At 42.6% G+C, this 15,547-nt stretch overlaps 3 protein-coding genes across 8 annotated transcripts in view; 2 read left to right on the top strand and 1 right to left on the bottom strand.

Moving 5' to 3' along the window:
• Positions 1-434: 434 nt before the first annotated feature.
• Positions 435-5,528, top strand: prr35 (proline rich 35). The gene is made up of 3 exons (XM_074619875.1): positions 435-552; positions 2,549-4,093; positions 4,221-5,528. The coding sequence occupies exons 2-3, from the start codon at positions 2,694-2,696 to the stop codon at positions 5,026-5,028; spliced, it is 2,208 nt and encodes a 735-aa protein (XP_074475976.1). The 5' UTR covers positions 435-552; positions 2,549-2,693; the 3' UTR covers positions 5,029-5,528.
• Positions 5,529-6,784: 1,256 nt separating this feature from the next.
• On the top strand, positions 6,785-12,554 carry LOC141758817 (uncharacterized). Its single transcript, XM_074620535.1, has 7 exons — positions 6,785-6,816; positions 7,652-8,519; positions 9,020-9,582; positions 9,661-9,808; positions 9,908-10,278; positions 10,561-10,654; positions 10,731-12,554. Exons 1-7 carry the CDS (start codon positions 6,785-6,787, stop codon positions 11,487-11,489), a joined length of 2,835 nt encoding a protein of 944 aa, XP_074476636.1. The 3' UTR covers positions 11,490-12,554.
• A 1,231-nt stretch (positions 12,555-13,785) lies between these two features.
• LOC141758899 (myosin phosphatase Rho interacting protein) overlaps positions 13,786-15,547 on the bottom strand; it is a 54,425-nt gene continuing 52,663 nt past the window's right edge. For all 6 annotated transcript variants that reach the window (XM_074620695.1, XM_074620694.1, XM_074620693.1 and 3 more), the window contains one exon: positions 13,786-15,197. In XM_074620695.1, the coding sequence (XP_074476796.1) occupies positions 15,126-15,197 (72 nt within the window). In that variant the 3' untranslated portion in view covers positions 13,786-15,125. The remainder of the gene's footprint in view (positions 15,198-15,547) is intronic.

Here is a 15,547-nt window from a genome sequence, read left to right on the forward strand (position 1 = left end):
ATGTAAATTGTGCTTTTATTTAATTTGTCTTTTATTTTGTAGTTTTTGAAAAATAAAAGGAAAAGTTTTAAATTTTAGTTTTAATGCAATGATTGTTAATTTTTAAGATTGAATGTGGTCAGAAAATGTTCTAAAATATTTTTTTTTATTGCCATATATATACTTTTAAAGTTAAAGTTATACACTGTACTGCCACTAATTTTACACATGCGATTATAGCATTATAAAATGTGATTTTAATGCATTTCTTGTAACCCAAGTAACCCTAAACCTTAACCCTAAAACCTTTTATTAATCTATCAGCTGCAGCATCATCTGATGTTTGTCTGTCAAATTTAAATGCCAGTAAATAATGTGTCAATTCATACATACAATACATTTATTTTGTTTGTAGAAAAATGTTTTTTTTGGTTGTAATATCAAATTGAGTTAAAAGGACAGTTGTTATTATGTTGAAAATGAAACAGAGATTAAGATAACTAATGACAATAAATTTGTAATCTTTCTTCTTTTTCAGATAACCAACTCATCATCCTGACAACCATCTTATAGGTAAAGTATGAATTTATAAAACACTTTCAGTTCCAGTCGTTGTGTGCATTTACTTACTGTACAAACAGCCCGTCCCATAGGCTGTCGGTGGTGTGGTTGCTGTTGCATGTAACTTGTCAAAGCTTTTAGTGTGGTGAACCTCCTTAATTGGAACAATAGATGTTCAAGCGGTTAGGCTTGTTTGATCATCAGCCCTAAAAGCTTAAAACAAGACCGCAGGGTTTGGATATGGGGCAGCGGGGGGCCAAAGTGCACAGTCAGTGGAGAGGCGAGTGGATAGCAGTGGCCAGAAGAGGAAAACAAAAACTACTGTAAAAATGATTTTTATTGATTGGATCGTAGCAGCAGCTGTTAGGTTCCATTATGAGCTCAAAGCTCAGGTCAGAGCCCCGGGGCGGACAAGAGAGCCAATCAAATGGCCAGCCGCAAAACGGGCCAATTCTTAGGGTCCAATTGGGAGAGCAGTCGGCAACAGCCTGCCATCCTGTGTTAGACTCACTGTGGCTTTCATCATCACTCTCCGCGCTGTGGGTTTTATAGATGAGGTTGTCTGCTGTCTCTCAATATAACCGGCCATCCATCACCTGTGTTTTGCTTCGCTGGCCTTTACATCAAAAACTCTGTCATGAGCCGTCTGTGTAAGACAGAAAAAGATTGGTTGGTGAAGTTTATCTTTACTTCAGCCTCGGACGCTGAACATCACACAGACTTTCATCTTTGAATGACCCTGGGGGGGAAAAAAAGACAAAATAAAAAGCCTCAAAGCAGAGTGTTTTAAATTGAGGAGCACACTCCTCCTCACATCTTCTTCTTTCACCGCAGGGTTCCCCCAACGGCCTGGCTTAAAGTAGAAAAAGATCACAAAGTTTCTGTAATTTAACAGATGAAAAAAAACATTTATTGTAGGGTATTTAATTTATTTTAGGGGGATTAGAGAAGAGAGAGGTATTAATTAAACTAAAGCCAATGGATGATGAGGAGGGATGGAAATAAAAAAAACATAAGAGAGAAACATCGGACAGTGTGTAAATTGATCTCTTTAAATCTCTGAATTGCGGCTGTTTGCTACACATTTATAGATGAAGAAAGACATAATAAAATCATGTTAAAAATAATAAATTAATCAAAATGTCCGTCATTTGATTTATTGGTGCTGAGAGGTTTTTACCTTCTCTTATAAAATACATCAAGTAACAAAATAATCACAATAATTAAAGCCTTTTAAAATTCCTTTTTGTATACAATACATCTTATAATTAAAAGGTAACCTGTCAAAATAGATGCTATTATTGCTTATTGAGTATTATAATATGACCCAGCTCTAAATGCAGAAGTAGTAAGACGAGACAAGAGTTCAGGAGAGCAGTTGAACTTATGCACCATGTCCTGACCCAGATCCCAGTCCTGGCACTAATGACGCCCTATAGGCATGACGCCAGGCTCTCATTAGGAACCAGGCCTCAAACCCCCAACTCCTCTCTCCTCCATACCTGCAACCCTCAGCCTGGCCGCGCTGCGCCTGTAGCCGGCCTCCGAGGGTCCGGCCCTAAGCGCGAGCAAGCAGGCCTGTTAGTGTTGCGAGGGCCCCCCCTTGCACAGGTGCAGAGTCCCCTGTGACGGCCCCCGTTTGCCCCCCAGCCCTGGACCCTGCTAGCGCCCGGTGCTGCACTGGAACTAATGAGTAGTGGCAGGTACAGTGAGAACTGAGCAGCGTGGGCCTCCCTGCAGTTAGGTTAGTGGCAACCCTCGGCTTAGGCAGACAACAAATGTGCTCTCTTAATACACATATGTGCATAATGATATATAGCACCCTTCAGTGCACACAGAACTTTATATTGCGATGTCTTACAGAGCTGCATTTCTGCACGCTGTCTACTTTCAGAACAAATAAAGTGGAATTGAAAAATATAGGAAAAATATAAAATCTGTAAATTTGTTGTTTCTCATCTGTTTTAAAAAACCTTTATTCTTACAAAACTGTCTTGTGTGTTCACAGGTTCAAGAAATGCTCTTTTTCAGAACCAAACTGAGGAAAAACCAATGAAATGAAACCTGGCACAAAAGATTTACAATCTAAAAATCTGAATCTTGAATTATCATCATTTTAATCTCACAATCTTTATAAATACCAAGACTCAATCATGTCCAAGGACGACGCTTGTAAAGTGTCGTCTGCCAGCAAACACAAGGAGCGCAAGCCGAAGAAGCCTCACTATATTCCCCGGCCGTGGGGCAAACCCTACAACTACAAGTGCTTCCAGTGCCCCTTCACCTGCATGGAGAAGTCCCACCTGTACAACCACATGAAGTACAGCCTGTGCAAGAACTCCCTTTCTCTGCTCATAGAGTCCGACTGGCCGTATAAAAAGGGCAACATCCTGCACCCGGAACAGTTACGACCCTTTCAGCAGGCGCACGGCCATCAAGTTACCGGGAAAGACGGACTGGAGCAGGTGACGCGGACGGAGGAGGGACAGAGGCACCGAAGGGCCGTGGAGGAGGATGGTGAGGAGAGGGAAAGCCAAGGACCAGACGATGAAGAAGAGGGAGGACGAGGAGAGGGGCTGGAGGTCACGAAAGAGAGCTCCAGAGACCGCAACAGAGGAGACCCTGCAGAGTGCACTACCAGGAAAATCAAACAGCCAGAGTCAGAGCTTCTGATGGCTGACATGCTCTCCCTGGAAGATCAGCTTCTACGAGCACGCTCAGTAGAGGTAGAGGCCCAGCTGAAACACTACAAGCTGTCCAAGACGTATCTGACAGCTCCTAGTCTGCTGTCGGAGCAGTGGCGGCTGTTGGCGTCCGGCCACACTAAGGCCAAAGCTGACGGTGCTCAGCCCCGAGTGAGCAGTTCAATCCCCTGTTACCCTCCTCCGCCGAACCTGGTGGATTACCAGGATCCGACCGGACTCAACCTGTCAGTGCTCGGCGTGGGCTACCCCATCAGCCCCAGCCTCTTCTCCTACATGAACTCAGCTATTCCCACCGCTACCACGGGTATCTCCGCCCAGACCCACGCGCAGCTCGCCCAGCTTCCCTTCCTGGCGTCGGCCGCTCAGCTAATGCACCCGGCCTCCAGCGCCCACACAGACAGAGCTCTCCTCCCCCCTCGCCTCTACTACCCGTTCCTGTGCGAGCACACGTTCGGAGCGGCCTCCAGTCACAGCGACGCCAGCAAAGCGCTCAAGACGTCCACAAACAGTCTGGAGGTGAATCCCCTGTCTGGCTTCCAGCCTAAAGTCAATCTGTGGAAAGTGCCTGCTTTGCGGCCGGGGACCGCCACCGTTTCCCCTGCTGGCTGGGCGTCACCTCAGAGAGACTCCCCCGAACAGGGCTACAGGTTGGGGGATAAACTGCAGGCTACCGCCAAGGAAAGCAAAGCAACCTGGGGCCTCAAGAGGACGGGGGCCCCGCTGGGGAACCATGAGGCACCTGTGGAGAAGAAGCCGGCCGTGGGTGGTTTCGCTTTGGACCTTCTGAAGAATATTCAGACTGCATCAAGTCTTAATATGACAGCGGACAAACTCCTCTTCCATGGAAGGTAAAGATTTCCATAAAATGTCCCTATTTTAAGTTATTGTTTTTCCATCATGTTTCATTTTGTTATACTGTACTCTCAAATATGATATATTTACAAGTAAAAAGCCCTAAATTTCTCCCATCCTCAGTTTACAGGATGCTCAGCTTCCGACCCGGCCCACTGACCTGTGGTACAATGACCCTCGCACCAGTCCCAACAGTGAAACATCCTCTCTTTCCACCTGTGGGGGTCCTAACAGCCAGGACCCGACTGCTGCCCGGACAATGGGGGAGGGAGCTTCAGAGTCGGTGGCTGCTCTCCTCAGTGACCTCTCCAAGGCCTTACAGGAGTACCAGGAGGCCGAACGCAAAATCTCCCACCTGGAGAAGGAGGACCTTCCCGCCCAGCGCCACCTCTGGGAACACCTGGGCAAAATCCGCAGCGAGCTCTCCCACATCCACCAGGCGCTGGAGCGGACGGCTCGCCAGAGCGACGGGCCTCTCGACCTGTCAGTCAAGAGGGACTCAACAGATTTGGTCGGTGACACGAGAGAGGACGGCAGCCTTAAAGGCAACGCGACAGAGACTGAGGAGGAGGACGAGGAACTGGAGGAGAAAAGGGAGGAAGAAGAGAATGAGAGGAAGGCGATGAAGGCTTCGTTGGAGAGCCGTAAGCAGTCGTTGGACATGCTGATCAAGATGAGTCAGGTGTCGGTGGTGAACACAGAGGTTCTTTCTCCAGGCGGTCTCGGCATGAGGCCCAGTTCTGCTGAGGCCTTGTGGCCGAGCAGAACCACCAAGTGCGAGGCGGACTCCAGCGTGCTGCTCTGCCCAGACGGCCGCTCAGTGGTGTTCACCGACATCCCCTCCTCTGCCAAAACCCCAAAGAGACCCCCGTCCATACAGCGACTAGAAGCCCAGTGTCCTCCGAGCCCTTTGACAGCTACTGACAATTAAACTATTCTTCTGACTGTAATATAACCGGCTCCGTACAGTTGTTCCGATGCAGTTGTCTTCATTATTACTGGCATGCCTTTGATTTTCACTGGCTGGAAGAGGACTCTCACTCTTAACTTTTAACTTCACAAAAACCTCAAACATGTTGCACCTTATAAGACAAACAGGGATGAATGACAATATTTGAAAAAAAAAAAAAAAAAGTCTTACAAATGCACTACGGACATTGATTGTTACATTAAGATTCTCCTCAACATTATTTAAAAATGTAACATAAGCACTTAACAATAAACTCCATCAGGATCATTTGAATAATTAAGTCCATTAAAAAATCATATTGAGAGACAATCCTTTGAATGGATTTGTAAATATTGTAATTACAATAAATGTAAGTAAAATGTTTAAAAGGGTAAAAATGGTTTTATAGGGATGATGTCATGTTGGACTGCATCATTTCACTTGATGACAATAAATTGTATTATACACACTGTATTTCTTTGAATAAACTGAGTAAAAAAACAAATAGTTTCCTTCATTTTTATGAAAGTGGAACAATAAAAGGGGAAAATGGGAATGGAGTTCACTGTGTAAAGTCAAAAACTTTTATATTATTTGAACATTTGAACTGTTCAGTCTCGATGGTAAAGACCATGAGGCGAAATGCCATCACTATCATTTAAAGTCTAAATAAGAGACAAACAGACTCATAGTGGCAGCACCACCTGACTCTCCTCTATCTGCCCTGACACAGTGCTAAAGGTGAAGCAGCTCCTTAAGCTAAATCGCCATCAGCGGGTTCACCTGTGCCTCTGTGCTCGTGGATTGAGGGGCCTCCCTGCAAAGGTCAGGGCATCACGTAGACTAAACGTAGGACTACCTGTCGCCTCCAAGGACGGGCACCAAGCGCCGGGTTGCCCCACGTCCGCCGGCCCCTTCACCACCCTCACACTCACACACACACACGGTGGCAAAGGTCAGCTGCCACGACCAGAAGAGCCCACAGTGGATGTTCACACTGGAGAGGTCAAAATGCCAGTCTGATCTTTTTTTTTTATCCAATTAACATTTGATATTGGCTGAATGTGTTGGGTTATTACAAAAAACATATTTGTAATTTAACTCACTACATTCTTTAAAAACAAAAAAAAAAAGCTGTTATTCAAGCATATGGGTGCAAATAATTAGAATTTTAAATATAATGCATAATATGTATAAAGTGTTAAGACATGTTAAAATCATCAGATGGAAACATCACACCACCACAGCAAATATTTGTTTATTTACAAAAAGAAAAAAAAACTCTTGACCTTGTGCATTCATGTTTTCTCACAAAAAAATACATTTTTCGTTGCTCAATTTTCTCACTAAAGTAGAGCTTTAAAATGACTTGATTTTTGGCAGTATTCATGTAGAGTTTTAAAGTAGTTGTGTGTAAAGCCAACGACTGAACAGTTTAGTATCACCAACGGACTCCCCCTAAAAAAAGAATCTAAATGTTGACATAATGTCTGACTCGTTTTAAGGGTTTCTGCTAAATGCCAATTTAGATGTTTTAGACATGAAAGTAAGTATTACACTATCTCTGTTGTAGCTTCACTAAAATCAGGATCCAAGTCGGTAGCTCCCTCGTGTGGACAAATGATTTAAAGTCTTATTTTCTTCAGTCATCAGAGCCGTAGACAACATCCTTCCTCAAAAAGCTTATGATTTAAGTAGACATGCAGAGATAACTGAGTTAAAGGAAGTGCAGTTGCGGATGTTAAAGCAGCATAAGAGGAGCATTAAAGGGTATGTTTTAATATTTTATAATTGTAAAGGTTGGAACATGCTTTAAAAATATTCAAATTTAGACAAAGTCAAAGTTAATTTACATATTTAGATTATAATGTTACAGAGTATGTTAGTAAGTAAGAAGAACATACTGTAAAAAGTAAAAGAAGAAAATAGATATTTTATATTTAGCTCTGTAAAAGTTGCCACATTAATGTTATGAAAGGCAGACAGGTACAAGATTTATACTTGATCAAAATAACGATGGTTACAAAGCAAGGTCAGATTTCCTTTGTAGTCTGACTGATAACTCTGGCTCCTCATATTGCTAATATACGATTGACGCAGTATTTATGTGGAGTGTTATTTAAAATTGAGTCATGAAGTTTAATTGAACCATGCTTGAAATTGATAATAATGTATATCTCAAAACACAATCCAAAAACTTGCAATTACACAAAAAACAGTGATTGAAAAAGGAATTGTAATTGATTAATTCCACTCATAGTCATGTCTATTTGTATCTAAATGCTGTATTCATTAAAGAGTGCATTATGTTTTACAGTTTTACAATTATCGCCTGAATCTGCAGCTCCCCTCGGCTTTACGGAGCTTTGAAACGAGTTTCGTTAACTTTTCTGCAATTTTGCGGTGTTGGTTCACTCTCACCGCTCTCGTAGCGTAGTTTTAGGCCACCGGCAGCACATGTCTGCTGACAAAAGGTTAAAAAAAATCAGCTATTGTAGGTTTAAATGCTTTATCTCTTCAAGAAAATGTCAGTGTGGCTACTTTGTGAGATTATACTTTAACTTCCCCATGATGCATTTGCTTATCTATCTTAACATATTTTTAGATTTCTTTGGTCTGACCTCTGCGGTCTGTGCTGTCAAGTAACGATGGCGCGATCTGTCCTGTTCCTGCTTCTGCTCAACACCTCGGCCTGCTGCGGTTTTGGCTTTAAAGGCTGCTCTCGGAACTTCCCCATGACGGATGTCATGTGGTGCTTCAACCAGAACATCGCTAACCTCTCTGAAGTCGTTGGCATGATCCCAGATAACATAACAACGCTCAACCTGTCCAAGAACAAGATCAGAGTCATCCCACCTGGATCATTCAGTCAGGTGCCTGGACTCAAACGCCTGGACCTGAGCCAGAACCAGCTGGTCTCTCTAAAAGGGGGAGAATTCAGAGGCCTGGGTGTCCTGGATTGTCTCAACCTCACCTGCAACAACATCTCACACATCCACCCCAGTGCCTTTGATGGGTTCACCAGGCTACAAACCCTGCTTCTGACCCACAACATACTTGCGACAATCACTCCGGTTATCTTTAACTTCCTCCCAGCGATTCAAGAACTCGATCTGTCCCTGAACATGCTCAAGGCCTTCAGTTGCGGGGACTCTGGTGGATCCTCCACTCTTCGGCGGCTCGATCTTTTTGCAAACAACATCCAGAGGATGTTTAATGTGAGCGGTTTCCCTGCCCTTGAGTTCATCAGGCTGTCCAACAACTCAAAACTGGAGCTGCAGGCTGATGTTTTTGCCTCCAACCCCCGGCTGAAGAGTCTGCTTTGTCAGGGAGTTAAAGCAGAAGTGCTGGTGGGACTCTTGGCGGAGACAAAGAAGAATCTCTCTCGGGTGGCATTTTCTCTGTTTGTGGAGAAATCTCCATTGACTATCTGCGGATTGCTAAAAGGAATGGACCGGCTTGAGAGAGTAGAGGTACGTGCACTTGTTGCTTATGCAAAATCCATGTTATTTTTAATGTGTTTAAAGGAACAGTGTGTAACAGTTTGGGCGATCTATTAGCAAAAGCTGCAACTAAGAATTATTGTGTTTTCGTTGGCTTAGAATGAGCCCTTCATATCTACATAGGGAGCGGGTCCTCTTCACGGAGTCCGCCATGTTGTGCGCCCAGAGTGGACAAACCAACCACTGGCTCTGGAGAGAGCCTTTCGCGTTTCTACATTCACTGAACGCCAACGTAGTTCTCCGACAGCTTGTGAAAAGTAGTGTTATTATGGCAAGGATGGCCTCTGAGCGAGGGAACGGCGTTACCACGGTTTTGCACTCTGCGGCTCACGTTACCACAGTCTTGGAAAGAGAGGAGTGAGCGGAGGGGTACTCAGTTGGTTGCAATCTGCAACCACACCACTAGATGACGCCAAATCTTACACACTGTCCCTTTAAAAGAAATGTTATGTACATTTATTTTGATACAGATTGACTTGAAAGGATCCAGGTTACCTCCGACTAACTCCAGCCTGCTGGACTGCGACACTCCACCTGTGGTTGTTATTATGGATGCAAAACTTGGGAATGTCGCCCAGTTGTCGCTGGGGAGGGGCAATACGAGCAGACTCTATCTCATCAACTGTGGGTTGAAGCAGATATCTCATACCACATTTGACGGTTACCGAGGACTGAAAGTGCTGCAGCTGAATCAAAATAAGCTTGACATTCAGCCGGACGCGTTCAAAGGCCTGACCCACCTCGAGTTTATAAGCTTCGACAGGAGCAAAATACGTGACATTGACCCCAACTGGTTCATCCCTCTGAAGAAGCTGACTCGCCTGTCTCTCCTGAAAAATGAAATCACAGAGTTGACATCAAAGGTATTCAGCGCCCTTACTCGACTCGAGCAGCTCTACCTGCAGTTCAACCTGCTGAAATACATCAGCAAGAAGCCCTTCAGTAAGCTGCGGAGGCTAAAGAAGCTCAACCTCAGCTTAAACATCATTGATTTCATCGAAGACGGCACCTTCCAAGACCTGACAAGGCTCACGTATGGACTATTCTCTGCCTCATCTTTCCTCAATTTTCCACACTGTCCATTCATTTAACACATCCATCTGTCCATTAGGTACCTGGACTTGAGTGGGAATCGGATCAAGAGGCTGACACCATACATTTTGTCTGGCCTGACCAATTTGAGGCAGTTTGTTCTGTACAACAACCGCCTTCATTTTAGATCCTATGAATCTCCTTTCATCAACCTTACTTCTCTGGAGGTATGACATTTTTAGAGTAAGTTGTTAAGAAGAGGGATGCACTGTATTTATAAATCTGTTTATCTTTTTATCTGTCTATCTTCTATGTCCAATTTGGAGTATCTGGAGATGAACTACCAGGGGCCCGGAGGTGAAGGCATTGGTGTCATTGGACCGCGTTTCTTCCAAGGTCAACGTCAACTTACCTCAGTCGCCATCGGGCACAGCATCCAGGTGGACTTCCATGCCGACGCCTTCGTTCCTCTGGTCAAATTGAAATTCCTGTACATAGCTGGAGTGCTTATGAAAACGACCAACCTGAGCGCAGTGTTCTCTCCTCTGAAAAGTCTGAAGAAGCTGACTCTTTACAGGGCGGACATTGACGCTCTGCCTGCTAACCTGATGCCTCCAGATAATACACTGGAGGTTCTCAAAGTCCAGTCAAACCACCTGCACACTGTGGACAAAGCGATGCTGGATGCTCTGCCAAGGTAGAGGAGCTACTGAAATGTCTAGCAAGCAGCTCTTAAAGGAATAGTTTAGCATTTTGTGAAATACCTTTATTTTGCTTTGTTGCCAAGAGTTATATATATCCTACTTGTCAAATAAACGGACACACCTGCATCACAAAAATAGTATGACAACCACTCAAAAACAGACATACAGTAAGGGGTTTAACCATGCATATGAATGAGCAGCATATTGGACTTTAGGTACTGCTTCTGTGTCCACTTTACCTCTACGTCATCCTTGGTGTATATTTGTGTTTCCAGATTGCGTGTTTTGGACATTACAGAAAACCCACTTACCTGTACCTGTGATAACGCCTGGTTCAAGTCCTGGGCCATCCACGACACTCATACACAGGTAATAGAAGATGCAGAAACTGTGATAAGTATTAATGTACGTTATAAAGTAACTAGCGGTCTTAAATTCCCTCCAGGTGTCCTACCTGTACAGCCTGTATTGTGACAACGACAGGAGATCTCCCTACCTGTGGCAGTTTGACGATAAGGCCTGCTCCTATGAACAGGTTTCCTTCACCCTCTTCGTCGCCTTCTCTGTGGTGGACGTGTTGTTCGTATGCGTGTGTCTGGTCTGGCACACACAGGGCCCCACTCTGCGCTACCTGCTGCTCCTCCTCAGGGCTAAACTACGTGGACGTAGGGGCGCGGCAGGAGCCAAATTCCAGTACGACGCATTCGTCTCCTACAGCTCTGAGGACGAGGCCTGGGTGATGGAACAGCTGGTGCCCAATCTAGAGAGGCCTGCTGCCGGTGCACCGAGACTCAGGCTGTGCCTCCACCACAGAGACTTTCGCCCCGGCGCTGCTGTTCTGGAGAACATCGAGGCCGCCATTTACGGCTCTCGCCACACCATCTGCGTGGTGACACGTCACTTCCTGCGAAGCGAGTGGTGCTCCTTGGAGTTTCAGCTGGCCAGTCTGAGGCTTCTCTGCGATGGCAGTGATGTCCTGCTGCTGGTGTTCCTGGAGGAGATACCTGACCTCTGTCTGTCTCCCTACACACGATTACGCAAGATCGTACGCAAGAAGACCTACCTGATGTGGCCTGAACCACAGGAGCAGGACGCTTTCTGGGTCAGACTGATCGATGCTTTAAAGGACAATGAGGAGGAGGAGGAGGAGGAGGAGGAGGGAGGAAGAGGTGGAGAACAAGACTTGGCACGGCTAATTGGCTAGACCAAATGTGAACTATGTCAACATACCCATGATTATCTTTTCGCTGCCTGTGAATTATATCGTGCATTGTTTCTGTAACGTTTTAATTTGCAGGCTCTTAATAACTTGGCAAAGATAAGAAATAATAACCAAGTAGAATCAATTTAGTTGGAAATTATAGTACAGGAATTGATAATGACAAGAATAAGCTATTGGTAGGGCTGAAAGTAATGATTATTTTCGATTGATTGATTTCGACGATTTCATTATCGACAAATCTGCCGATTATTTTCTAGATTAATCATTTGGTCTATAAAATGTCCATCCCAGTTTCTCAAAGTCCAGGGTGATGTCTTTAAATGTCTTGTTTTGTCAGTCCAAAACCCAAAGATATTCAGTTTAATATGGTTTAAAACAGAAAAGCAGCAAATCTCCATATTTGAGAGGCTGAAAACAGCATTTTTGCATGAAAAATTACTTTAAAGATTAATCAATTATCAAAATAGTTGCCGGTTATTTGTCTGGACTGATCGTTGCTCCAATAGTATAGCAGTAGTAGTAGTATAGTATGCCATACAAATGGGATTTAGTATGCCATAAATGTCATTGTATAGTATATCATAAAAAAATCATACAAAATGTCAGAGTATTGTATGTCAGAAAAAATTAAAAAAGTAATAATATAGTTTGTCGAAAAAAGTTCATAGTATAGTATGACGAAAAAAGTCACAGTATGGTAGGCAAAAAAAAAAAGTCATAGTATAGTATGTTGTAAAAAGTCATAGTAGTGTTGGAGCCATAATGAACTATGAGCTAGTATATGGTTAAAACTTGGGAGAAAGGTGATAAATGTATGAAAGTAAACGTGTATATGGTCCATGTGGGTTCAGCGCTGCTATGGCAACAGGTTGTTTAATTAATTAAGGCAGATTGATGACACCTGGTGTACACCTGATGAGACGAGGAGAGGAGCAGGAGACCGCAAAGTAAGAAAATATACCGCTGAAATATTAATTAGGCTAAGCTTTTGTTATGTTCAGTGATTCTAGTCAAAAGCTTTTGTTAATAAACTACCTATATTCACTTAATTGCTTATTTTTTTGGGATTGCGTGTCGTCAACCCAGCTCAAACTGTGACTTACTGCATCGGAGAAGAGAGACACAACCGGAGCTGACAGGTTGGACTAGTGAGTAAATGAACGAATTTTATACGATATTAATGGAGGGTCAGATGTTCGATGAAAAAAACCCAACTGGAATAATTAATGTTTAAAGAAAATGCAAAGTAAAGTTCTGGTGATCTGGGCTGAATGTGGAAGGAGTAGCCATAGTGTAAATGAATTTGTTTGTGCTGCAAAGGAAATGCAGTATGAGACGCAGTTAAACAAACAACAAACATGACTGACAAACCTGAGACCTCTGCTGAGGCAGAAGCATGGAATATGTCGGAAAAAAGTAATGACAAAGCCACAGTATAGTGGCCTATGTAAAAAAAAGAAAAGGAAGAGTCATTGTATAGTAGGCATGCTGTAGACACTATTAATAGGAATGTGGTCTACATGATGGCCTCTTGAAGTTCTACAACCTAAATGACACTCTTTTCCTATGTGCTGCATTCCTGTTCGTACGTTTGTTAGAGTGCAATGCCTCTCACTTTAATTATCAGAAAAAAAGAAAAAAAAAAGAAAAAGTCATAAAAAGGTCATAGTATAGTTTGTCGAAAAATGTCATGAAAAATAAATAAATAATATTATAGTATGTAGAGAAAAATGTCATGAAAAAAGGTCATAGCATGTCGAAAAACATAGTATGTTGTATTATGGGTTAATGGGTCACTGTTTTATGAGCTACTACAACCCTAACCCTAGCCTTTTTATGTCAGTTTAATTTTATTCTATTGTCATATTCTACTGAAATGGCCTGGAGTTTCCCCTCTTTGCTTCTACACTCTTTGAAAGGGATAATGTACAGCGAGCCGGTCATTGTTGTGAAAGAAACCCCGACAGAGCGATGCCGCACGTCTTGCATCGCCCTGAAGGGGATTCTTTCCCAACAATGGCCAGCTTGCTGTACATTATCCCGCTTATTACACGACTACTTACTTAAGAAATCAATAATTTGACACAAAAACGGTCCTCCAGAGTCCGACATCAGAACTGCGCCCATAGCAACGGTCTGTTATACATAGCAACGATCAGCCTATAAAGAAATAACAGAACGTAGAACGCCGTGATTGACCAATCAGAAATAAGTATTCGACAAAGCCGTGTAATAAGGTTCACTAACACATGGATGTGTGGAAAAAAAGACTCCAAGATTTCCAAACACTTCATTTATTTGACGATATACATTCAAATGAAAATAAAAAATATTCATATATATTTCATATAGAGCTAGTGAGCAAGGTACAAGTTTAAAACAAAACACAGAAGTCTTCCGTGTGGCATATATATATATACAAGGCGTGGTTTGAATACTATACAGTGTGTATCCATAGCTGCACAGGTTTCATGGATGTTTATATTCTTCACTCAGTTGAGGCACGACTAGATTTTAGTGGGAGGTCAGGGATTGGGCCAAGTGCTTCAAGACTGCGGCTTACAGTAAAACATTTCAATCTCAACACCTAAACAGTAGGACTTGCAAAGCAAAGCTTATTAGTGTTAAGAGTTCCACACTAAAGCATAAAGTAGGAAAACGAGGCAACATGATCATTTTGCAATTCAAATGATACTGTACAGTCATGCAAAGTCCTAAATAGTTCAGTTTTTTTTCTGAGATGATATTCTCACACCAAAGTCAAAACTGAGCAAACACAAATCCAGGTTTTAGGAAACTTTAAAAAAAGAAAAAAAAGAAAATCCAGTATCACTAACAAGTCACGATTGTTCACTAAATTTGACAGAAGTCAGGATGTTTGGTAGCACTGCAATAATTGACTTGAAGTCACTACACCAATTTGAGACAAATAAAAAAAAAAAAGCTTCCTCAAGTAGTCAAGTGATAAGTGCAATCCCGCCCCTCTTTTCCCCCTTCACACACAGACACTCCATTTTATAAAACTCTCATACGTAAGCAAGTTAAGCATCACATTGTTTTCCACTATCAATCAAACCGTAGTTATAGTACAGCAGATGCCCCAACAATCAATAGCAAACCACACTCGTACATATATCCAGTAGTTATGTACAACAGAACTGGTGCGACAATAAACACATTAAAAATTATTAGATATAGAAACTGTAACAATAATAAAATACAGCAGATACTTAATTCATATTGGGAAATATATATTATTCATACTGTGTATTGCTGTCTGTTTTGGCATTTTGGAGGATCAATAAAAATGCTGTCATGTATCCCTCTCGCAGTTTATTTGACACATCTCCATATTGGACAGATTATACATCTATGGATTTTTTTTTTTTAAAGAAACCGTACACAGGATTGATTCAGTAAAATGTTTTTCCATTAATTAAAAAAGAAATTAAACAAAAATATGACAACTTATCTGAGGCATGGAAGCAGCAGGTCGGGGTTGAGAATTGACCTTGATAGATTTTTTTCCATTTCCTATAAGAGTCTTCAGCTGATGCTGGCACGGCCGTAGCAATCTGACCAAAACCCGTCGAAAGAGAAACTTCAGATTCTTGATATTCAAATCTTTTTGGAATCTTTTGCCTCAAAAAGCTTCATCCGCTCCTGCACAGTTAGTCCCTCTTTCAGGCTCTGTTAAAGAAAGAGAAAGTCATTTATTGTTCGTAGATGATAAGGGTACATGCAGGCAGAGAACAGTGTTAGAAAAGCAAAAACACACACACACATCACAAAACAGGAACAATTCGTCTGCTCTGGACGACAATGTGAGATTTACAGGAAAAATGGTTATGCTGGAATATGATCATGCCACATAAAGAGAACGTATGTGAGCGCACAAACAAATTAAAAACTCACAATCAGACAAAACACAACATTTACAGAAAGGGTTTTTACATTAACACAGCAAAACAATGTTGGAACATGTGAGATATGTTCCATTAAAAAAAAAAAAAAAAGAGCGTTCTCATTCCGCTATGTAA

Source organism: Sebastes fasciatus, chromosome 20, assembly GCF_043250625.1.
Source record: "Sebastes fasciatus isolate fSebFas1 chromosome 20, fSebFas1.pri, whole genome shotgun sequence".
In the NCBI taxonomy this organism is placed as follows: domain Eukaryota; kingdom Metazoa; phylum Chordata; class Actinopteri; order Perciformes; family Sebastidae; genus Sebastes; species Sebastes fasciatus.

Excerpts from the sequence above, each read along its gene's own strand:
- prr35 (XM_074619875.1), top strand. The coding sequence starts at position 2,694 with ATGTCCAAGGACGACGCTTGTAAAGTGTCGTCTGCCAGCAAACACAAG. Across the intron at positions 4,094-4,220 it reads AAACTCCTCTTCCATGGAAG|TTTACAGGATGCTCAGCTTC; the intron begins GTAAAGATTTCC and ends TCCCATCCTCAG.
- LOC141758817 (XM_074620535.1), top strand. The coding sequence starts at position 6,785 with ATGTTAAAGCAGCATAAGAGGAGCATTAAAGG. Across the intron at positions 8,520-9,019 it reads ACCGGCTTGAGAGAGTAGAG|ATTGACTTGAAAGGATCCAG; the intron begins GTACGTGCACTT and ends ATTTTGATACAG. Across the intron at positions 9,809-9,907 it reads TCAACCTTACTTCTCTGGAG|TATCTGGAGATGAACTACCA; the intron begins GTATGACATTTT and ends TCCAATTTGGAG.